Here is a 25,357-nt window from a genome sequence, read left to right as displayed (position 1 = left end):
TCACATTACCTCCAACACAGGGTGCACTTTGAACTTGTAAGCAGAAAAACTATCTTTAGGCAGTATGCATTCTAATTCTTGAAATAAATGTGCCCACAAATTGTAGTTTAAGACAGAGTAGGTATGCTTATAATGTTTGAATTCAGTTGAATTTCAGGAGAGGAGCTAAGGAATTTATAAAAAGACAACTAGAATGGGTTGGCATTTGGGTAGTTAGGTGACCTCTTGAACTTTAAACCTCCACATCACGGAGTGAAGTCAGTTCTAAGATAAGAAATAGAATAAATTCTCTCCTAAGGACAGATCTGAATCTCTGATTTCCCAGAGGCTGACCCAAGACATCATGGCGTTTGATGGTACTTGGAAGGTAGACCGGAGTGAGAACTCTGACGAGTTCTTGGAAAAAATGGGTAAGGGCTTAATTCTTTAGTGGCTCATTCTTTTGTTTCTCACAGACACTTTTCTTTCTACCGCCTTCTAAACCTCTAGGCTTAGGGAATGGCTCCTATTGTGGCAGCGAGGATCCAGACTATGTGATGTGAACCATATTCTCACTTCTTACTTTAGGAAGAAAAGATTCTTGGGTGCTGTCCTCTGAAACACAGAAAAGGTCCAAATATGCTTCACATTAACTGCTAATTCAGCCTATATCACTGAAAACTGACTTTTTTTGGTTTAGAAAGTAAAAAATGGCAGTGTGCAATGATAATTTCCAGACTTGAAAACACTGAATTCTAAGGTATGGAAAAGCAAAGAGCATAGAATAAAGTAACGGAAAAGAGTCCTATAAAAATTCACAGCTCTGAATAAATGAGACTTAATTCTCCTTTCCTCTGACTTATAAAATTTGGGGAAAAATCTCATGATGCTACATCGTTTCTATGGCGGTTTTAATTCAACAGATTTTAATATCTATACCAATACTCTGGCAGCCCATACATTGCACAAGATGGGGAAATAAATTTCTGTCATTTCCCCAAAATAAAAATCTACATCAATTATATCCTACAGTTCAGGAATTCCAAGTTTAAATTTATGAAATTTGTACATTCTTACAATAATGGATTTAAATATAATATTTGCTAATTTTCTCAGTTTTGTGACGGTTAAAAATGCCACAGAAAACTTAGCAAATTACGAAGATCAAAACTTAAAAGCCATTATGGAGAGCAAATGGGCATTAAAAAAAAGAACAATGCATACGCGGAATTAACGTTGTATATCCTTATAAACATAATAATATACTTTTTAATCTTTCATTTAACATTTCTGGAATTTGATTTACTTAATGCTGAAATGAAAAGTTTGATAACTTTTTTGCAAATTTTTTTTTTTTGAGGAAGATTAGCCCTGAGCTAACATCTGCTGCCAATCCTCCTCTTTTTGCTGAGGAAGTCTGGCCCTGAGCTAACACCCATGCCCATCTTCCTTTACTTTATATGTGGGACACCTGCCACAGCATAGCTTGCCAAGTGGTGCCATGTCTGCACCTGGGATCCGAGCCGGTGAACCCCAGGCCGCTGAAGAGGAATGTGCAAACTTAACCGCTGTGCCACAGGGCCGGCCCCGATAATTTTTTAAAAAATTACTCAGTTCTAAGATTTTACAATTCTATGCTTCATTTAACGTTTCTTAAGTTTTAGAAAAATAGCTTGAAATCAGTACTCTTGATCTGACTGAGCTTGAACTTTTTCCACAGAAGCATCTGAATGCTCTTGTGCAAAGGCAACGCTGTCAGGTTTTCCTACCCACCCTTAAAATATAAACAAATAAACAAACAAACAATGAAACAGAACTTGGAAAAATAAACACTTCTTATGGCATTGACTTTTTTTTCTCCAATCTCTTTCCCTTTGCAGGTCTTGATACAATGAAAAGGAAGCTTGCAGCTCATGACAATTTGAAGCTGACAATTACACAAGAAGGAACAAAATTCACGGTCAAAGAATCAAGCAGTTTTCGAAAAAGTGAAATTGTTTTTGAGCTTGGTGTCACTTTTAATTACAAGCTAGGAGACGGAACTGAAGTCAGCGTAAGGAAATTTTTATAAGCAATGCATTCTTGACTTTTCTACACAATACTAAAATAAACTCTGCTCTCTGTCATTGGATGTTTTAATTAACGTAGGTCTCCTTCATTGACTGAAGTGGCCAATGGAGTTTATCTACATTACATATTGCACAAATTGGCAGAGTATTTAAATATAATGCTTTTATTTTCATACATGTCTGTAAAGAATCTGGATTGAACAATAAGAGTAAGACAAACATCCTTTGAATGACTGAGTGCAGTCCTAGTTATAAAGAAAACTAAAGCTCAGCGTTTTCAACTTTACATACCTGACAACAACAAAAGATTTCAGAGTTATCTAACTCAAAATAGGCATTTAATAAATGTACTAAAATAATAAAATAAACGAATAAATTAGTAAATGAGTGAGTGACCAAATGGAAAGGTCTAATGCTACATGGTTTAAGACATAAAATTTTAGAGAGTCATATTTTTCAATTAATTTTTTAAAAACCTTTTTATCCTCGGGCTGGCCCTGTGGCTGAGTGATTATGTGCTGGGGAGAAGAAGAAGAAGAAGAAAAAAAAAAAGACGTACAGATGTTAGCTTGGGCCAATCTTAAAAAAAAAAAACTTTTTATCCTCACAATTTGTCAGTTAAATTATATCTGTTTGCAATGATAATTAAACTGTCAAATATTTTACCAATTATGGCCATTTTTTAACTACTACAACAATTATACAAATTAAAACAAGCAGAGAGTTGTTAGCCTCTTCATGAAACTAATTCGAACCATGACTAAATTTAGGACACTCTTTTTAACATGAAAGATTTAGAAAAGAGAAGCCCTGATCATCTGCCTTAAAATTCAGCATTTACAAACTACTGAATGAGACGAGCATCACGGTTACCAGCACATACTCTAAGAACCCCAAAGCCCAGGTTTAATCGTGGCTCTGTGACTTTAGGTAAATTACAGTGTCTCATTTTTCTCATCTGTAAAATGGAGCTAATAACATCGACTTCGTAGGGTCACTGTGACGAAGTAGATCTATAGAACTCAGACCAGTGCCCAACACACGGAAAATGCTATTTTATTATGATGTTTTATTTTTATATAGGGGAGTTGGAACGCAGAGGGAAATAAACACGTTGGAAAATTCAAACGGTTAGACAACGGAAATGAACTGACTGTCATCCGAGAAATCATAGGTGGTGAAATGGTCCAAGTGAGTTATAAACAGATTACACCTATCTCCCAAGGACAAAAATAACTACATGGCAATACTTTTGGTCTTGTGGTTGCTGAGTTATCTCCAATAAATAAATCATTACTTTTCTCATAAATCTTATTGATTTTAAAAATATAGATATTTTCTGATGCCTATTTATTGAAGGAAACTTATATATGTCCAATACATCGATGCCTATTTTTACCGAAAATGTGACTACAAACCAAAATGTGTTTTTTAAAGGGGTGTATCCTGTATCTGTATAAAATGTCGCTATCATGTACAAGAAAAAAATACCATGAACTCATTTCAAAGCTATAATACTACTAATATTTTTCTTAATTTAGCCTTAAATCTTAATGGCAAATTCTTCTATGTTTGTTACCTTTCAGACTTACATATACGAAGGAGTAGAAGCCAAGAGGATCTTCAAAAAGGAGTGAGCATTGTTCTTGGAGCCAGCCCAGAACACAAAGTGGATGGAAAAGCTATATTGTACCAGAATTGTTTTTCTCTCCTCATCAAGCATAAAGTTATTGACTGCTTGGTCCTTTTAAAAGCATTGGCCAATGGCTTATATTTCCACTCTTGCCAAAGCAAAAGCAGTAAAAGCTAATTAGGATTTAATTTGTTCTAGGTTTTTTAAAATGTACATTTATTGGCATTCTAAGAGGATTTGTAACATTTTTAAAAAGAGATGAATAAATATTGTTCCCACATTGTTCTATAAGTAGCCTCTTTATAAAAAAAAAAAGCTACATGACATTCACATTAATAGACTATTTTGGGTTTTTTCCCCATATTTGGTAAGCGAAAAACATGAATTGCATGGGGTCTTTAAAATCTTGCACTGGCTGTAAATATTTTCCTTATAACATCTATTATTATAAAAATAATATATGCTCAACCAGAAAACTTAGAAATAAGAAAAGCAAATGCAACATAAATATTTCCATAAACCCACAATCCAGGGAGAATCACCATTCTGACTTTAATAGATATCCTCCCAGTCGTCTTCTCTGGGTGTGGATTTGTACACTTCCCCATACCTACCACTTTGAATAACATGATAGGAAACAAATGATGCAGTAAGGTAAAGAACTGTATTATGTTTGTCTACATAGTCAGTGATTCCCAGACCTGGCTGAGAATCAGGAACACCTGAGAAACTTAAAATTTTTTTGCATATTTAATCTCCACTGTTAACCTACTAGGTCAGAATCTCTGAAAATAGAACTAGGGATTTTAGAAACCCCCAAGTGATTCATTCTGATGCAGCAGGTCCACTCATGAGTCCTGGAGAACAAGTAGGCTATTGGATACCAAAAATGTCACCTTCAACTGCTACCCCTCTTTCCATAAACACATACACTGCCAATTTGCCAGGGCCCAAAAAGTTTCCTCTTAGTCATATTCTCACATGACGTACTAGTTTATGTATTTGAAGCAATTGTATTTTAGCGGGTATTAGCGGGTAGAGAGGGAGGTCAATTTTTTCAGCATTTAACTCTACAGACTTTTGTTTTGATTAACTATTTAATTCTTTTTCGTACCAATCAAGGTGAGAGCTAACATTTATATAGGTCTTACCACGCACCAGGCACCGTTCTCAGCGGTATATACATACGGCAGATACATTACAATGTGGCGAGAAAAATATTTGAGTACATGATGAAAAGGAAGAGATTTGACAATACATATCTGGATCTCTTTTTGTGTTTCAGAGGACAGAACTCAAATAATCTTTTTTTCCACTAGTGAGACAGTGTAGTCTTCCTAATGTAAGAAGTGAGAATATGCTTTTCCCTACTCTGAACCATTACATTCTGCATCCTCACTGAAAGAACAGGAGCCATCCCGTAAGCCTAGAGCTCTAGAATATGTAATCTTCTGCAAAAACAACTTAAATCTACTGTTCATTTCATAACTTCATTAAAAACTTCACATAGAAAATAGTAATTATTTTGATTTTTCCATGCTTTATTTCACGTTTTTTTAAAATAAAAGTTCAAAGTACCTTTATCTCTCTATTCTTACTTGTCTATGTATATATAAGAGGAAAAGGACAGATACTAATCTCCTTTGAAAGTGGAGAAACTACAGCACAAAGCAGTTTATTAGCTTGTCTAATGTACACAGTCCATGATGAACACAGTAATTAAATGTCGATCATGACTTTCAGTCCAGTACATTATGATCTATGCTATTACTTGGCCTATTATAAACAAAAATACCTCCAGAAAAAAATGTCCCTTGATTCCTTAGTGGCATCTAAGAATAGCACTCCAAATGAGTCAGGTCAGACCATAAAATAACGGCAATTAAGTGGTTAGGCACTTTTCTATTTCTAGCCTCACTGTGGGCTCACTTTTTTCACAATTTATATCCTTTCCAGTATTAAATTTCCACTATTTATTAGTATTAGAGACCAGCCTATCATTTGCTAAGTGGCTGCCATTGCTATAACCCCCCTTTGGGAAACTGACCTTGACATCACGCCAACTTGACTGATCAGGAAAGGCCGCGTGACTCAAGAGCAGCCAACCTACCACAGTGTGGCCAGCTTACCAACTCTGTGCAGAAGGAACCAGACAACTAAGTGAACTTCGAAGAACCTCTCCTTAGGGAATTTGAATCTGAGAAACACATAGTAGTTGGTAGGTAGGAAATAGGTTTAAAGAGGACAAAGATGGCAAGAAGTGAGTAAAAGTCACAAGTATGTGAAACTACAAGCAAGCAGAAGCCATAGGGTAGAGAGTAGAACAGAGGGACGGTTAGAAGCAGCTGGAATAGTAAAAGATGAAACACTTACACATGAAATATGGTATCTAGCATTTGCTTCAAATTGCTTCCTCCCCCGTCTAGGGTTGGGGAGATAGTTGGGAAGGGTACCAGTGAAACAAGATTGGTCACAAGTTGACAACTGTGGCAGCCATTGAAAAGTACCTGACACATGATAAGTTCATTGGGTACCTTGTAGGAACATGGGAATTCATTACACTTTTCTCCCTATTTTTGGATGTATTTGAAATTTTCCTTAACAAAAAGTTAAAACCATAATACTTAAACACATATGTAACTCCAGAAGCCATCCACTTCCCATCACTCCCATTGCTATCACCTTGATCTCAGTCACCATCATCTTCCCCCTGGATTACTGTAATAACCCCCAAGAACCTCCCCTTCTACCTTCCCTACCCTACCTCCCTAGTCTCTTTTTCAACACAGCAGCCAGAAGGATCCTTTAAAAATCTAAATCAGATCATGTCACTCCTCTGCACAAAACAGTGCAATGTATCCTATTTCACTCAGAGAAAAAGCCAATATCCTTAAATGGCCCACAAGACCCTATGTGATCAGATCCCCATTACCCAGATGACATGTATTCCTGTTTTCATGGACTATCTGGGTAACCATCACGCGGAGGAAACACCCTGGGCAAAGGCCTTAACACAGAAGCAAGCCTAGTAAATGTGAAGAACACGGATAGCCTGGTAAGAGTTCCCAAGATAGTCCAGGGCTGACCAAAAATAAGACCAATGTTCAGGAAACACAGGCTGGCTCAGCCTTCTTGGAACTCAGAAACAAGGTGGTCAAAAGAGAACGGGTTTTGGGATCAAACTCAAGAATTTGCTTAAAGTCTTGTCTTTTACTTACCGAAATTCAAGTTCTGAGCCTCAATTTTTCTCACTTGAAAAGTGGGAAAAACAGTAATGTCTTTCTGAGACTGTTGTTAATTGAGGTATTATTTATAAAACATCTAGCAGGCTGCCTAGCACATAGCTGTAATGTGCTAGACAGCATGTAATGTAATGTAAATATAAGTGATACAAATCACCTGTGCCCTTTTCTTGTAGAGAATACAGAGCAAAGTAAGCCTTGAGTAAATGGGAAAACTCTTTTCTCAAAATATCCTTCACTGAGCGTGTGTGGTAGAGTGAGCCTTGGCCTGGTAAATGTAAACTCTTAGTTCTGGTCCAGTCTGTGACAAAACTAGCTGGGGACTTTGAGTGACTCACTTCATGTCTTTGGAATTGAGTTCAGTCATCTTTAAAATGAGGCAACTGGACTGGATGATCTCTAAATTCCCTTCCAGTGCTAAGATTCTATGATGGCTGAATGACAGTCAGTGATTCTTCCTTTAAGTAGCCCCTTTGGTGTGTGTCACAGGGAGGTGTTGCAATGACACAGGGTGTGGGGAGAGGGAAATATCTTTTAGGTTCTTAAGCATGGCCCTTGAGCTTGGTTTAATGCTCTGCTGTTACAGTCTTAAAATTCTCAATAAATTTTGAACAAGGAGCCCTGCGTTTTCATTTTACACTGGGCCCCGCAAGTTATGTAGCCAGTCCATTTCCTATAAGATGACTATGAATAAACATGAAAGGTTTTGCTGTGAGCAACTAGAGACTGGCAGCTAGAAATCCCTGGGCACTTGAAGAGAGGTGACAGGGTGGGTAAGACAGTTGTCTGGGGTAGAATGGAAGTGGAAGGGGATTTTGTAGAGATGGAGACGGGAGGAAGGTGGCGAATGGACACTTTTAATGGACACTTGAAACGCTTCTTTACCTTCTGCTACTTGCTTTCTCTGAACTCTAGTATGAGACTGCCATCTACTGGTCAATGACATGAACTTTTTCTCAGACTTCCAACACAGGGTCTTCGCATTTCAGTGTCTAAAGGGTGTGTGCTACAAAGAGTTGACATACCATACTCTGCAGTTTGAAACGATAATTATTAAATGCTTCCTCAGTTCTAACTTCCAGACTAAAGTAATACAAAGACTCTTTTTCTGTCCTCCTGAAAAATCCCCAAAGCTACTTTCATTTATTGAACAAAAAATAATTTTTAAAAAGCACTATGTACCAGGCATCAAGTATTCAATGATGAACACCACTGGTAAAGATATTTAGGTCATTAAGAACTTCATCAAATGGATTCAGATTCCCAGGTTCATCTTGCGTCTGAATCAGAATACCCAGAATAGCGTCATCATCTTCAAAACTGGATGGTCATCTAGGGACAGGGTTACACTTTTAGTGTGTGCTAATATGCAGGGTGATGTATAGTTATGACTTTCAGGCCCAATGAGCCACCTTCAGACTGTTGGCTGGAATAGACATTACTGGAGAATTGACTGGAAAAGGAGCGCTAGCAAGGCAGTGGCAGAAGACAAAGGAAGTTAGGGGCACAGATGAATGGTGCTCTAGGGGTCTCCACCCACACTGAGAACTCCATCACAATGAAGGGTTACCAGAAGTCCTCTCTTCAGTGATATCTAGATTACCAGGGAGAAGGAGGGACTTAAATACTTGTCCAGTAATTAGTGGTAAGGACTGCTGTGAAGGGAAAAAAGTGGTAGAAATCTGAAGGAGAGCAAGGAAGTTCTCCCAGGATCTCAGCATAGTTTCAAAGCCACATCTCTCAGATTATAGGCAGTGTAACTGGTTCTTTTCAAACAATTCTTACAATCACTATGCCCACTGGAGAATACACCTGACAGCGAAAGAGCAGTACTCTTCCTCCACTCAAAAACAAACAAAAAAGTCCTTTAGGTAAAGAGGATATGCCTAATGCCATTTCTTGGTTTTGCCTTAAACAATTTTTTAAAACAACACAACACGGGTATGTGACCCAGACTTCTCCCCTTGACATATCCTTAGAACAGAAAAACCTGATGGAGATGGAGCTTATCTCACACACTCAGTCCCCATTGAGTGTTCATCCTGTGTTCCCATAGTACAACGTGCTCACCAGCATCATAGACCATTATCCTGTATTCAATTTGCTTGCCTGTCTCCTCCGGTCTGTGAGCTCCATGAGGGCAAGAATAGAGTCTTATGTCTATACCCCTTCTCCCCGCTATATCCCTCTAACACCTAGTCAGCATTAATAATTGTAGTTGAATGAATAAATGGGGCATGCTGGACAGCCTTAGCCTCAGGAAGCCAGCCCTCCCCACCCTGTATTCTGAGAACTTACACATAGCTAACACAGCTCTACTGTGGTAACCAGCCCTAGCTGTTCCTTAAGCACAGATAGTCTTATTCTGAACCAGATCATCCCCACCTTGACCACATCTGACTAGGCCACCTGATCCAAGGACAGTCAACCTATATACCTGAGAGTAGCCTATAATACGAGAACTTCATCCAAGACCAATAATTCTAATTAATTAAATCAGTTAGGGTCTCTCTCTTGGGAATCTGACTTCAGTACACAGAAAAAGTCATCAGCTAGTAATAATGGACAAAAGTTGAAAGACACAGAAGGAAAGGTAGACAACAGTTGAGGCCATGAGGCAAAAGGGATCATGGTGAACTCTATTAAAGAAAAATCAGATAGAAGAAAAGAGAGTGAGAGAACAGGTTCTCAGAGGTGGAAATAATTAATTCTTCCTTCTGGTGGGTAAAAATATAACTCATCCACTACAGCTTTCTTGGATCCTGAGTGTCCAAGAGTACATATTTCTTTAAATATGACTAAGCATCTACCATGTGACAAATATGACGTGAGTTTTAGTGGTAAACAAGACAAATTTTGTTCCCATGGAGCATTGAGTCCAGCTTAGAAACTTAGAATCTAGAGGTGGAAGACTGACATCGAACAAGTAAAAACAATGGAGATAAGCTTCACAAAAAAGTGTGTAGGCTCTCACAGAAACATATAGTATCACAAATTAATGTTCCATTGGCTTATTTTTCCTTAGATGCCTGATTATATGGCCTTTCCTGAATTCTAAGAGGCCTAATTTACATTTGAGATTCTTTTCATCTGTAACTGTGCACGAAAAGGCTAGTTCCCAGGGCATGCAAAATCTTCAAACTACAAATTGGCTCCAAAATACAAAGAGAAAATTGTAAAATCGAAACAAATAAATGTCTTATCCAGAAAACATATCACTAATTCAGATTCAGTTCCATCAACTCGCACTACCACTACAAGTTAACACTTACACAGTGTTTACAATACACCAGACATTGTTCAAAGTGCTTTATAAAAATCAACTCATATTAATCCTCACAACAACTCTACACAATAAGCACTAGTATTACTGGATCCAGGCCGGTGGTGCAGCGGTTAGGTTTCCACCTTCTGCTTTGGCGGCCCAGGGTTCGCCGGTTTGGATCCTGGGTGAGGACGTATGCACCACTTGTCAAGCCATGCTGTGGCAGGTGTCCCACATATACAGTAGAGGAAGATGGGCACAGATGTTAACTCAGGGCCAGTCTTCCTCAGCAAAAAAGAGAAGGATTGGTGGTAGATGTTAGCTCAGGGCAGATCTGCCAAAAATAAAGAACTAGTATTACTATCCTCATTCTACAGATGAGGAAACTTGAGGCAAAGAGAGCTACGTAATTTGGCCGAGGTTAACAGCCAGTAAGTGGCTGAACCAGGATTTGAACCCAAGCAATCTGGTTCTAGAGTCTAGATGTAGAGTCCAGATCCAGTTTTATTTAATGTGGGTATGTAGATAAATTTTCTTTCAAACTATCATTCAGCAAACATTTATTGAGCATTTATTATATGTGAGTGCTGATCTAAGTGTTAGAGATACAACAGTGAATAAGACACAATACCTCTCTGTTCTCAGGGAGGGGATACAGACAATATACAAGAGAAAGAAGTAAACTATATAGTACCTTAGATGGCATGGGTGCTATGGAGAAAACAAAGCCAGGAGAGGGCTGACGAGTGCCAGGGGTGAGATCATGCATATACTTTAAAATAGGGTGGTCAGGGAAGTAACCTTAGTAGGCGATATTTGAGCAATAATCTGAAAGAAGCGAAGGAATGAGCCATTCTAAGTATATTTTATATAATATTGGGTAGAGTAAGAGCCCCGGGTTTGGATCCTTGGACACACGACAATCTTAAAATAGCCCTGAAGACACATTTAGTGAGTTTCTGGGATTTGCAATATAAAGACTCTAACTAGCACATTCCATGAGGGCTCAAAGTTGCTAGCTTGGGAAGAGCAGAGTAATGCAACTGAAGAGCATTACAAACAAGCAACAGCCTCTTCATTCATTTTGGGCTGGAATTTGTGTAGGATTACTTCGTGAGTTGGCAATGTTGAAAACTTTATGAACTTCATTTTTCTCAGTTTCTAAAGTCACTACATTATCTATTTTAGTCTGCCTGGATTACCAACTGATGTGTGTATTCTGCAGTGGTTGGGGAGAGCATTCCAGATATATCTGTTAGGTCTATGTGGTTTACATTGTTATTCAGGTCCTCTATTTTCTTACTGATCTTCTGTCTAGATGTGTTAGCCATTACTGAAAGGGGGTATTGAAGTCTCCAAATAAGATTGTAGAGCTGTCTGTGAAACAGAACTTTTATTTCTGCCCACGTCTTCTTCATATGTTTTGATTCGGCGTTTGCTTGGTTGCTGTGAACCTCTGACTGCTTCCCAGAGGGCTGACGACCTGTTGCGCATAGTTTCTGCTTATTTTCCAACGTTTCTGTGGAGGGACGGAGGCTTGCGGTTCCCTACTCCACCGTTTCCAACACGGGTCTCACAAGGAGACTTCTGACACAGCTCTCACCAGAGCAGAAAAACCAGTAAATCTGTTTTCTAACGGGGCATATTTATAGTTACAAACATAAAAGCTGAGCTTCTCCAGGAGGGGCTTGAAGCTTCACCCTCTGCATCTGTCTTCTCCATTTCATGTCGGTCCCCAGTTATCCCTGAGGAATCACAGAACTCCTCGCAAGGTAGTTTGAAAAGCACAGATACAAGTCATATAACGGCCCCCGACACTTACGTGCCTAGTACCTGTGATCTGACGTTAGAATAGCTAAATAATAATTTTGGCCTAGACTATCTCTTGCTTATTTTCTAACTTACTTGTTTTCAAGACTTTCTTCCCAATTTTAATTAATGCATTTTCACTGAGAAAATTTGGAAAATATGAAAAAGCACTAAGAATAAAATGATCTGTGGTTCCATCTCCCAGACATAACTGCTGTTAACATGTTGACATTTCTCACTCATAAAATAAGCCCAATTCTGGTTAATATTTTATACATAGCAGCTATCACCCTGGCATCCATTTACTCAACACTGTTATTCTAGTTCATGTCCATGTTAATATTGCCATGTCTGCTCTTGGAAGCCTATTATATAACTTTATGAGAGAAGACATGTCACATATTGACTAACCTTTCAACGCCACCCTCATCACTGTCCCTCCATCTTTCAATAAAACAAAAACAGGTTAATTGCTCGGTTGATTAGCATAATGAGATTTCAACATTGTAGATTTCAACATCTTTGTCCTCTAGGCTTACCAATTAAGCTTTGCCCTATTGAAATTGTTTTTAAACTTTAAGAAGCAGCAGAAGGCCTTCTTTATTTTGAAATAAAATCTTTCATGAAACCCTAAAATATAAAATAAACAAAACTGCGCCCTTACAGTTGAAGTCCATACATGTGTGAGCAGGTAGAGAGAAGAGGCTGGGTAGTTTGTTCAGAGCCAATCCTGTTTAGCCCTCCTAACACCCAAGCCATTATGCAGAACTTCAGGGCTCTGGAACGGAGTGGCTGAATACCCCATTGCTCTGTTAGACGTCCTCAGTCATACAGCAGTCCTCCCTCATACACGGTTTTGCTTTCCAAGGTTTCAGTTACCCGCAGTCAACCATGGTTGGAAAATATTAAATGGAAGATTCCCGAAATAAACAATTCATAAGTTTTAAATTGCGCACCACTCTGAGTAGCATGACGAAATCTCCTGCCATCCTGCTCCATCCCATCCAAGATGTGAATCATCCCTTTGTCCAGTGTATCACGCTGTATACGCTACCCGCCTGTTAGTCACTTAGTTGCCATCTTGGTTAGCAGATCAACTGTCAGCGGTATCACAGTGCTTGTGTTCGAGTAATCTTTATTTTACTTAATAATGGCCCCAAAGCGCAAGAGTAGTGATGCTGGCAATTTGGATATGCCAAAGAGAAGCCGTAAAGTGCTTCCTTTTAGTGAAAAGGTGAATTGTACACTGAGGTTGCTCAGATCTGCAGTAAGAACGAATCTCTGTCTCTATCTGTGAAATTGTGAAAAAGGAGAAAAGAAATGTGTGCTAGTTTTGCTGTCAAACCTCAATCTGCAAAATTTACTGCCACAGTGCATGATAAGTGCTTAGTTAAGATGGAAAAGGCGTTACTGAATTTGTGGATGGAAGACACAAGGTGAATAGTAGCCTAATACTACGTCACAATGCCGGTCATTCCCCTCACTTCACTTCATCTCATCACGTAGGCATTGTATCATCTCACATCATCACAAGAAGGGTGAGTAGAGTACAGTAAGATATTCTGAGAGAGAGACCACATTCACACAACATTTATTACAGTATATTGTTATAACTGTTCTATTTTATTATTAGTTATTGTTATTAATCTATTATCGTGCCTAATTTACAAATTAAACTTTATTGCAGGTACACATGTATAGGAAAAAACATAGCATATGCAGGATTTGGTACTATCCAAGGTTTTAGGCATCCACTGGGGGTCTTGGAACATACCCCCTGTGGATAAGGGGAGACTACTGTACTTCTAATGAACTGGATGACTACTACATCTCTATGGCCTATGGCTCCTCTGACAGTGCCTGACACATAGTAGGCATCACAGACTATATACCGAAATCAGAGAAGAGAAATCCAAAAAGGGGGAATGGACTAGTGCATATCCATTACTAGTACTTGAGAAAAGCCTCAGAAAGTATCCCCACTGAGAGTGGGAGATCAACAGTGATAGATCTTAGTGGTATCATTATACTATTATATGACAAAAGAGATAATGCAACAAGTACTTTTTGACCAGCACTGTATTAGTAGTTGCAGAATATAACAAAACATAATTGAGTAAATGTTTACTTTCTTCCCTGTTCAAGGTGCTGTTTGAGGGACTGTGGAGGCTGCAAAGATGGTAAAAATATAGTCTCCTTTCTAAAGCATACTTAATACTCTAATACGGGAGACAACTTACACAAAATTGTGCTACAAAGCAAGCCATTGTGCCAGATAATATGTCAGGAAAATTTCAGTGGTTTTTGAGTTGAAGGAGATAAATTTTGAAAAATGACCAGTCCAATAGACAACCTTGTCAACAGGTGGCTTTTATAGAATGTAGAGGGTAATAATTGATGTAGAAGGAAGGTCAAACACTATGGGAACAAATACGTCACTGCCTTGATCTTGAGAAGATAACCCTCTCCCCAAGAAGAAAGCATGACATAGGAAGTAGTTGAAGACGAGTTAAATGTGAAGTTCTTGCAATTGGTATGTTCGAAATACCGAGAAGGGAGAGATCAAAGTGAAGTGTAGTGAGGGAAACTAGGAAGTTGGCCTTTGAATTGAAAAAGGATGGGTAGATTAGCATAGGTGAGGAAGCATCACAGTTGAATGAGAACACGCACCAAAGCCCAAAGGCCAAGAGGAGAACAGTTTCCGTGAGGAAGACGGAAGAAAGCAATCTAGCTGACGCAAAGGGTTTGCTAGACACCAGGCTGGCTGAGTAAGCTGGAGACAGATTAATAGTGGGGTATATGGAGATGGGAGTTGATGATGTCAAGATGAAGATAAAAGAAGCTGCAATAAATAGCAATCAGCCATACTGACTGCACAACTCCCAAAGGAAATTATCACAGATATGTATAGCAGTAACGATGAAAGAGAAAAAAAAGAAATAAAGTTCCTCACAAGATGGAGAAATAACTTGCTGGACCTATTAACAGGGTTATTGTTGGGATACTCATTCATTTTGGAATGCAGGAAAAAATGGAGTGAAGATGAGAAAGGGATGACTTAAGACAAACACTGATGTGTTTTCAGATGAAAATTACAATAACCATTGACTGTTGGAGAGGTTACTCTATAAAATTAGTTTAATTCCGAAGATGATCATAAAGATGCTTTATTACATGGACATATTAGCTAGAAAGCTGCCTAAAGAAATCTTCATTATCACCTTAGGTTAAAGCCAAATTTATCACTTCCCTCTTGAGAACTTACTGCACTTAAACTTCAGAAGATTTATAATGTCTTAAAAATACTTACCTATCTTTGGCCCAATTGTTATAGCATTTTCATACACTATCTTCTCCACCCTAACGGATTAATCATGTTGACAGTATTGTGAATGTGTGGGATCCTGGTTGCAGTGTAACAATTCAGTCTGTAATTCCTGGTACATATTTTTCAACTCTCTGCTTACCTAATTTGTGACAAACCTTTTCACCGATACTGTCAAAAAATACTAGGATTCTAGGAATTCTAGGACAACCTTTTGCCTCTCAGATACGTCCCGTAGCACATTTCTCACGTCAGTTGGACCCTGTGACAGCAGGCATGCCCTCCTTAATTGACAAAGCCAGTACTCTTCCATTAGGCTCCCCACTCACCTTTAGGTCTGCTCTCTCACAAGTTCACAAGACAGAACACCTCTCTACATGGTGGCAAATCACCTATGAACAGGCCCTACTAACCAACCTCTCTGTTATCTGACATCATTGTAACACTTTAAATCTGACTACTCCACTATCCCCCTTGATAATGGAGAGCCTCACTCCACTTCACATGATTGCCTTGCCGCTACAGAACTGTCTCAAAGCCACGAGAGGATCTCTTAGGTACCCGTTTTAGACAACCCAGACTTACTTCTATCTGGTGATAGTTCCCATAGATGAAATTCCTAGGGAAACATACTAATTGGCTATGCCATAGTTTCCCCACATGAAACACTTGAAGTCTACTCTGTGCCCACTGTAATGTCAGTCAGCCCAAGCTGCTAAACCTCTAGATCTTACTAGAGCCTAGACACTAGGAAAAGGAAAAACAGCCACGATTTACACCAACTCTAGATATGCTTTTGGAGTCTGTCAGGCTGTGGGCACAGTCTAGAAATCTTGCAGATCCCTATCCTCTGCTGGTACTCCTCTTGCCAATGGGCACATAACTGCTGCCCTACACAGGCTATTCACCTCCCTGCTAAAATCGCTACTGCTCACCGTGCAGCCCATACTAAAGAGACTGACACTGTATCTCTAGGGAACGACAGGGCTGACAAGCCTGCTAAATATGCAGCCCAAAGAGAATCCCTTTCCTTTTTCTACCCTCTTTATAAATCTGCCTTTATCACTGACACATACTATTAACTACTCAGGCAAATGGGCCCACAATTGGAAAAAGACAAACAGACACAACAAAGTACCAAACAATTATTAGACAGATTATCCACTGGTTCAAACAGACTTCCTGGGGCCCCCTTTATTTTGACCTTTTGGCTTGTATTTGTCTCCCATCAGATGGGACATACGTGCAGATGGGAGATAGTTAAGGAACTAAAAGATAATTGGTTCTTCCCTGGCATCCACAAAATTTCTGACCAAATTATTTCCCAGTGCACTACTTGTAAATCTCACCAAATTCCTGGGGAAACCAACATACCTCAGGAAGACCTCCAAGGCCCACATTGCCCCTGAGGCCTTCCAAATGGATTCCACAGATTCACCTCCAGCTTTAGGCTATTCCCACTGTTTGGTTAGTGTCTGTATATTTAGTGGATGGACTAAATGCTATCCAACTAGACATGCCAATGCCACAAAACTAGTGAAGAAATGAATAACTGAGAGTATTCCTCATTTTGGAATTCCTTTATGGATTGAGTCAGACCAAGGAAGCATTTTACAGGAGAAATAAACCACTTGCTTGCAAAAACTTTGGGGTACTCAATAAAATGTCATACCCTGTACCATCCCCAATCCTCAGGGCAAACAGAATGTAAAAATCTAGACATCTAAAGGACTTTAGGAAAAGTCTGTCAAGAAATTGCACTTAAGGGCCAGAAGCATTACCTCTGGCCCTTATGAAAAAACAGAATACTCCAAATAGAAGACATGGATTAATTCCTTTTGAAATAGTCCTTGTCTATTCTATAAACGGTTATGCCTACCAGCACCTTTAAACCTTCCAGGCCTGAGAGAACATCAGAGGGACGTAAGTGTACAGCCTGAAGCTATGTCTAGCTATACACAGGAACTAAGTAACAAACCTGGAGGACATCATCAACAGGTAAAAAGGGCATGGCCTCCACTGACAAGCAAGTCTTGTCGTCCCTTCGGACCAGAAGATTGGATGTACGTCAAGATTTTTAGAAGAAAGCACGCATTGTCACCTCACTGGGAAGACCCTTACAGACTACTGCTAACCACCTGCACTGACATCAAAATAAAAGAAAAATCCTCCTGGATTCACACAAGCCACACCAAGTTAGATCCAGAGTAGCAGTCCCAGGACAATTGGGAGACCATCCCTAAGACGAACTTAAAGTAACGATTTCCTGGGCCAATTCCCAGGCCCCAGAAGCAGACAAAATCATGAAGCAGAGAGCTTTTCCCAAGATCACAGATCAAGAAACTTCTTTGAAGCTTTTAAAATCTTCCTTTTAGCAAAGCTTCCCCTTTCTGTAGCCATTTATTAAAAGCCTGACTGGAGACCATTTGTCTCAATCTATCCTATTTTCCCTCTGATCTTCCACTATGGGCTCGCCTTCAAACTGTGTCTCACTCTCAGGAACACTTACTGTTTTCTCAACAGATCAAGCACAGACCCAACACCTCCTTATACCAGTTTTCCAAACACTGGCCACATTAACTAATCAATCTGAGCGCTGGTTATGTCAAAATTTTTATCACGCAAAAGAACCTCAACTAATTTTTGTTCCTAGCAAGGTAAGCACCCGGTGGACCAACTGTGGAAAATGAATGCATGACAGGGTATGGTATCTATGGCCAAGAAAATATCTCACTCTTTTTTTCTCTTTAGTGAGTCGGTTGGACACAGAAAAACCTCTATGGAAGCTCAAAGACTGTCCTTTGTACAGGTAAAGACATTAGACGGGAATTTTTCCCTTTGTATTGAAAATCATCATGGTGTTGGACCTTTCCTAGGTGACATACCTAGGCAATATTGCAATCAAATCCTGCGGTTTGATTCCACAGGTATCATCCTCAAGCCTCTCATGAAGGTCATAAATGGTCTCAGCACTGACTCTTACGGTACACACAATTGCCAAATCATCAAGATGTTACGGTTGGCTCACAAGCCAACCCCGTGTAACCTGAGGTAGCTCAGTGGCTCCCCTAATTAGCTGCCAAAGACTAAAGATTACACACAGATAGACCAAAAATCCAGACTAACTTGGCCAGGTAACGAAACCAAGCCTTACACCTACTAAGGCCTAACTGCAGGCCTCCTATATCAGATATTTCGCAACCTGTTCTGCTCCTACAGACTGACAGGGATACAAGGAAGAGGGAGATGTCCAGATGCCAACAAGACAGGTGACAAGATAGTCCAAACTCCAACCTAGTAGGTCACAAGTTTCATTCTGACCTTATCCATGATCAGAATCTTTTTATCTTATGTGATAAGGTATATAAAGGTTCCCCACCTAGATGGTCAGGACAACATGGACTTGGATTCCTGACATCTTCCGTCACCAGGTACTCCACCTTAAGTGCCTGCCAAATTACAAACTTGGGCTCCTTTGTTCATAAAGTAGTGACACATAAACATGCTGGACGAGATGTTAGAGAAAACCGGCATGTGTATCACAATTCTAAGTTCTTTTCAATGTTGAGATCCCTTTTCCCAAGCTTTGGAAGTTATGAGTTGGAAAAGATAGTCCTAAATCTTTCCACAGTAACAGAACGAGAGTTCTGTATCGCTCTGCAAACACTGAAGCCCTTCAATCAGAAGTTAACAGTTCAGTCTCTGTTGTACTCCCAAATCTCCTTGCCTTGGACACACTGGCTGCCCAAGAAGGGAAGCCTGTGTGATCACTGGTGAAGCAGCTGCTTCTGTGTAAATCACTTGGGATAAACAGTGTTTAATCTGCACCTTTTGCAGGACAAGATAAACACTCTCCATTGACAAATGAGGCTCAGCCATTCAACCGAACTAAACTGTTCCCAGGGATGGGAGACTGATTTAACGGGATATGGGGACATGTGCTTAGACGTGTTATTTTCTGTTTATTCATTCTCATTCTGATCTATGTTCTTCTCTCCCTTTGAAGATCCCTTGTCAGTTGGCTACTAACCCAATTCTTCTCTCCACAGCCACCAACAGAGCCTTTATGTGAAACCTCCAGGGAAGTTTCAGACAAGGGAAATGAAGGAGTTCAGAGCCTGTTACTCCAAAATAAGCCACTCTGGCATATTGATTATCTTGAGTTAAAGGCACTTGAGAAACAACAGGTGCAACAAAGGCACTCTACCTTCCTTTTTCTTCCTGAAAGGAGATAAAACTCCCATGCGAAAGGTGCCCTCCCTGGACCAGGAGGAAGAAAGACATTTTTACCCCCAGAGATGGGGAATACAGGCAGAGAAATTCGTACAACCAAACCTTGTTAAACTAACCCTTACCTTCCTAGTCATCTCTCCACAATTTACTGCCCCTAGCCCAAACCCCTGTCTTATTTCTTTGTCTAAAAGGCATAAAAGCTTCCTGCTCTGCTCATTTTTTCAGGTCTTCTTTCTCTTGTAAAGGTTCCTGTGTACATGTAAAAAAAATGTAATAACACTTGTATGCTTTTCTCCTGTTAATCTGTCTTATGTCAGTTTGATTCTCAGGCCCCGCTGGAGACCCAAAGTGGTCAATCATTTTCTTTCTGCCAGCACCCTAACCTCACTGGGGATCACACTCCCACATCCTTAGATTATTCTCAAATTCACTCCCATTAAGTACATGCAAAATTCTCATGTTTTGCTCTCTGGCCCCTTTAGAAACTCAACGCTCATAATCATGATGTCCACCTCATCGCTGCTTTTTCAAGCATTAATAAGGGTAACATGGTAGGGACAGCGAGCCCTCCTTAAACCTGGGCATAAGAATCCAAAAGGAATACCAGGATAAGGAGAGGCGACCGTGGGCAGTTCCAAGGTAGAATTCATCACCTGACAGAATGGGACGTGACAGGGACTTCCGGCCCAGCCGCCGAGTATTTCTTCTGGCGAAACCTGAAGGACCAGCTTTCCGCCTGGACGCTGCAGGGCAGAGTGGGCGTGGCCGCTTATCCTCTTCCGGGTGGAGGCCGCGCTGCCTGCCAGCTGTCACGGAGACAGCGGAGGGCCGGGCTGCGCCTGCGCGCTGGGAGGGGGCGGGTGCAGGGTCCATTTCCGGGGCGGGGAGCAGCGCATGCGTAGACTGTCTGTGGCTCGTTTCTGGCGAGGGGAACGCGGAAGGGCGGGAACAGAGGGTTTTCCCGCGATTCGGATTGCAGTGCGGAGACTGGTGCGAGATGGAGGTGGACGCTGCGGCAGAGGATGGTCGGGACGGTCCCCGGGAGCGGCGAGGCGTGGGGGAAGCTGGGCAGCAGCAGCAGAACCACGAAGTACGGCCTCAGTCCGGGACAGACCGGTTTTCAAAACACTCCTACTGGTTGGATCTCTGGCTCTTCATTCTTTTCGACCTGGTGTTGTTTGTCTTCGTGTATCTTTTGCCCTGGTGAGTCCTTTGTAAGGGGTTTAGAGACCATCTACTCCTGTTTAGCGGGGAGGGCAAGGAAACCGAATTCCAGGGAGTCTGCTATGTCCAGGGTCCTACAGCCGGTGAGTGGCGGGGGCGAGTCGGGATGAAGACTAGTGAAAATGCCCTTCCTCGGCGCCCCGGTGAGGGTCTTCGAAGAGGGGTGGAGGAACCTTGGCTTCGTAATTTTTCTCTTGTATTCTGGAATGAAACCAGCTGGGTTTGAGTTCCTGCACTACCACGAAGCAGAAATCATTCAGCCTCTCGGAGCTTTCTCATTTATCATTTGTGACCAATAGGAACCGGGTCATAGGGGTGCAGTGAAGATTAAGTGAGATAGTGATTTATCTAAAAGCGATTTATTTGCATGTTGCCTGGCAGCAGTAAGCGCTCAGCTAAAACTGTTGTTACTGTACAACAGTTTAAACATGAACGAGCTACGCAGGTTTCTCAGGTCTAAAACGGAACTCGTGACTTCTTACCCAAATGTGCTGTTTTTCCAGTGTTCTCATTTCCGTAAATCTTAACCTTACCCATTCGGTACTCCTCCTAGAAGCCTGGGACTCTTTGATTTTCTTCTTTTTTTTTTAACACACACCCACACATCCCAAAACAGCAACTGATAAATTACAAAATTCTGTAGGTTCCACTTGCAAAATCCATGCCCTCCGTTTTCATGGCCGCTCACTCTGAAAAGACAGCTTGGCAGTGGATAGAGAAAGGGAACTTAGACAAGGGGGAGAGGGGAGCAGAACAAGAAGTGGGACACAGGACTGAGATGATAACAAGGGACAAGTTGGGGAGAGAAGCAGTGAGCCGAAGGAGGGGGTGTGGAGGGACAGTGGTGCAGCTCCTTTAGACTTTGGACTTGAGTATTCACTCCCTGTAAGTTAACTTTTGGACTTTGGAGTTGATTGTTTACTCACCATAAGTGAACTTCTCTCCATCATCATGCTTATGCATTTGCCCTCCTTAATAAGCAGTATGTCTTCTTTCCCCACCCCCAAATTTTGGCAGAGATTTGGGCATAAGCTCATTGTATCTGAGGCCCCATTGTCTCTTATTTCCTGGATGGTGTGGCAAATTAGAAGGCAGAGGGTTGAATGGAGCGAATGGGAGAGAGGAATATTTCTCTGAAACCCCGTCTCGTGCCATTTGTAAAGGGAGAGTTTCCATTCTTCTCCACCTCCCCTAGTTTTTTGGTAGAGACTGATAGATCAAGTAGAGTGATATTTTTTTTTTTAAATGACCTGAATTTTCAGCTCAGTAGAAAATGGATAGAAAAATGAGAGCCTTACAAAGAATAGTCCAGGCCTTTTTTTTTTGCTCATATCAATATGTAAACCACTGAGGAATAGGCAGGTGACTAAGACGATCAAGATTTTCAGAAGTGGGATAAAGTATTAAGATGGGAAGAAAAAGGAAACATTGTTGACAAATGTTTGTTTTTTGCAGAATGGTTTGCCTGATACCTAAATTAAGAAATTGGCTCCTGGAGTGGATTCTGAAAATGGCTACAGATTTCTTGAACAAAGAAGACAGGATTGTGCAGCAGCAGAATTTCAAACTCTGAGGGACCTTCTTTTCATTTACACATTCTGGCATTCATTCTGGGGACTATATTAAATGGGTTATGATCTCACCCATTCATAGCTAAGTTCTTATAACTGGACTGATTCATATTTGAAAACTTTTCAGACATCCGATGGCTTCACAGGGGCTGAATATAAAAGTATTTATACATAAAGGTTTAGTGTATTCATTAATAAATATAGTCATGTCCTACTTTAACATTTTAAGGGTTGGCCAGGGTTTAGTGTGATACAAATAATATGGTGAAATATTAAGGTGAAATATTTAAAAATAAGTTACTCAAAAGCAAGGGAAGGATTTTGAGAAAAGGAGTTAAAAGCTATACAGAAAATTCAGGCCCACACTGTGTTGGCTGTTAAGTACCAGTTTAATTTTTAGGTTAAGTGGGCCTCTGTTATGGTTGCCAGATTGATGGAATCAGTGAAAGTATCTAACATCCAGTATTGGAAAGCTAATGTGCATATCCTCTTCCTCTGTGCTCACCTCTCTTCCTTTTAAGCTCTTGAACTCCCTAAAATAAGACTCTTCCCAACCTATTTTTTATTATTGTAGTTGCATTAAGAATGCTGGTGGTCAAAACATGTTTATTTTGATAATGTCTGTAAGTTAAATACTTCAGCAGTCAGCATATTTACTCATTCAACAAATATTTGAACACTTAGTGTGGGCCAGGTACAGCAGTGACCAAAACAAACAAAAATCCTTGCCTTCATGGAGCTTACATTCTTGTTTTTTATCTAAACATGTTAACAAGAATTTACATTCTAAGAGTGCTCAGCTGGCATTTAATGAGAAAGGTCACCCTCCCAAAGCAGCTACTGTAAGCCCTTCAGAAGCTATTCCTATTATATAAGATATTCCTTTATATAACAGATGTTAGAAATGGGCCCTCGTCCTTGAAATTGATGAAATTTGATATATGTGAATTGCCTAGATATTTTGGGGATATTCCCCTCCCTTAGAAACAGGGCAGAGATCTGCTAACCTCTGCATCCTGTATCTTTTAGAATGGCACTTAGGGTTACAGTGAAATCTGGGGTTGACTTTGGAGGATTTTAACTGCCCAGTGCCAGTAACAGCATGCCTTCAGGGTACTATTGCATCTGCCTGAAGAGAACTTTTCATGCAACGGTTGAAGCATCTAGAGAAACACAGAACTGGGATTTCATTGAGGATACCAGACAGATTGTATGAACAGTTTTTGTGCTGCTCGCTAATAATTTTGTCCAATAAATGTATAGCTAAATTTGGTCTGATTTGCATTTGTTTTAACAAATTACTTGGTAGTAAGGTTGTGAGAGGACTAACAGTTCTCATATAGTTTACTGTTAGGTCACACACAGACTTATAATCCATGCTACCTTTCTGAGCCTAAAATCAGCCAACTACCACAACGATGGAATATTCTGAAAATTTCTAGTACAGGGAAGATGGAGAGTTCTTAGTGTTACGGCATGACTGTAAATGGTATACAAAAATGGTGGCAGTATGAGGGTTGAATCTTTCTCACAGATGAAGAAGAAACTTCCTAGGGCTGGCCTGGGGGCACAGTCAGTTAAGTTCACACCTTCCACTTTGGTGGCCCTGGGTTCGCAGGTTTGGATCATGGGTACGGACCCACACATCACTTGTCAAGCCATGCTGTGGCAGGCATCCCACATATAAAAAAAATAGAGGAAGATGGGCACGGATGTTAGCTCAGGGCCAGTCTTCCTCAGCAAAAAGGACTGGTGGTGGATGTTCGCTCAGGGCTAATCTTCCTCCAAAAGAACAAAACAAAAACAACTGTGCCTTTCACTGAACTATGGCATCTCGAACACAGTGACTGCCTACAGCACCCACACTTGAAGTTCTTTTGAGAAGTTGATCCAAATGGGTTTTCAGAAGTTGATAAATGGGACACTCAGAAAAGTTGGCAAACTTGCTATGATGACAAAAACAGAAAACAATATCAAAAGAATAACATCAATGTGATTTCAATCTGATAAGTTCCTTTGTAAATTTTACAAACTAAATTTCATGTAAATATGGTTTTTTGTGTGTGTGTGGGCACGGTTTTGGTGAGGAAGATTGGCCCTGAGCTAATGTCAGTTGCCAATCTTCCTCTTTTTGCTTGAGGAAGATTGTCCCTGAGCTAACATCTGTGCCAATCTCTCTCTTTTGTATGTGGGACACTGCCATAGCATGGCTTGATGAGTGGTGTGTAGGTCTGTGCCCAGGATCCAAACCTGAGGCTGCTGAAGTGGAGCCCATGAACTTAACCACTAGGCCACCAGGCTGGCCCCTGAAATGATTAATAACCATTTAAAATGAGCTGGCTGATTAGCAATTGTGAGGAAATCTTTAGGGGTCTGTTAACCTGAAAATTTTAGGATGTAAATCACTGCATATACCTAGTCCCTAAATGGCATGGGAATACATCAGAGAGTACAGGATATTTAGGGTCAGGAAGGGCATTTAATGTAGACTTTATGCTCCAAGACAGGTCATCAAACAATGGACCACATCTGGCCCACTGCCTCTTTTTATAAGGTCTGTGAGCCAAGAATGATTTTTACATCTTAAAATGATTGAAAAAAATCAAAAGACTATTTCATGATGGGAGAATTATATGAAATCCAAGTTTCAATGTTGATAAAGTTTTATTGGAATAGAGACATGCCCATTCATTTACATACTGCTTATGGCTGCTTTTACCCTACAATGGCAGAGTTGTGTAGTTGTTACAGAGACCCTATGGTCCACAAAGCCTGAATTATTTATTATCTGACTCTTTATAGAAAGTTTGCCAACTCCTCCTGTGGGAACCCTGCTTAAAACCTGCTGGAGTCTAACTCCTAGGAGCCTCCTGTGGTAACATTTTATGATCAGTGATATTCCAAGTAGTCATGAACTTTAAATTAACTGCATTTCCCATAAAATACATAATCCACATGCGGGGTGAGGAAGCCACAGTTCATGAATACAAAGAAAAGTCCAACCATA

The 25,357-nt window shown here is 40.3% G+C and overlaps 2 protein-coding genes across 2 annotated transcripts; both read left to right on the top strand.

Moving 5' to 3' along the window:
- Positions 1-259: 259 nt before the first annotated feature.
- On the top strand, positions 260-3,972 carry FABP2 (fatty acid binding protein 2). The gene is made up of 4 exons (XM_014857398.3): positions 260-410; positions 1,860-2,032; positions 3,132-3,239; positions 3,635-3,972. The coding sequence occupies exons 1-4, from the start codon at positions 344-346 to the stop codon at positions 3,683-3,685; spliced, it is 399 nt and encodes a 132-aa protein (XP_014712884.1). The 5' UTR covers positions 260-343; the 3' UTR covers positions 3,686-3,972.
- Positions 3,973-20,415: 16,443 nt separating this feature from the next.
- ARLN (allregulin) lies at positions 20,416-23,618 on the top strand. The gene is made up of 2 exons (XM_014856994.3): positions 20,416-20,758; positions 22,235-23,618. Coding segments are annotated over exons 1-2 (207 nt in total). The 5' UTR covers positions 20,416-20,552; the 3' UTR covers positions 22,236-23,618.
- The last annotated feature ends 1,739 nt before the right edge of the window (positions 23,619-25,357 follow it).

Source organism: Equus asinus, chromosome 3, assembly GCF_041296235.1.
Source record: "Equus asinus isolate D_3611 breed Donkey chromosome 3, EquAss-T2T_v2, whole genome shotgun sequence".
Taxonomy (NCBI): domain Eukaryota; kingdom Metazoa; phylum Chordata; class Mammalia; order Perissodactyla; family Equidae; genus Equus; species Equus asinus.
The sequence above is the reverse complement of the archived record's forward strand: the minus strand, read 5'-3'. Positions and strand labels throughout refer to the sequence as shown.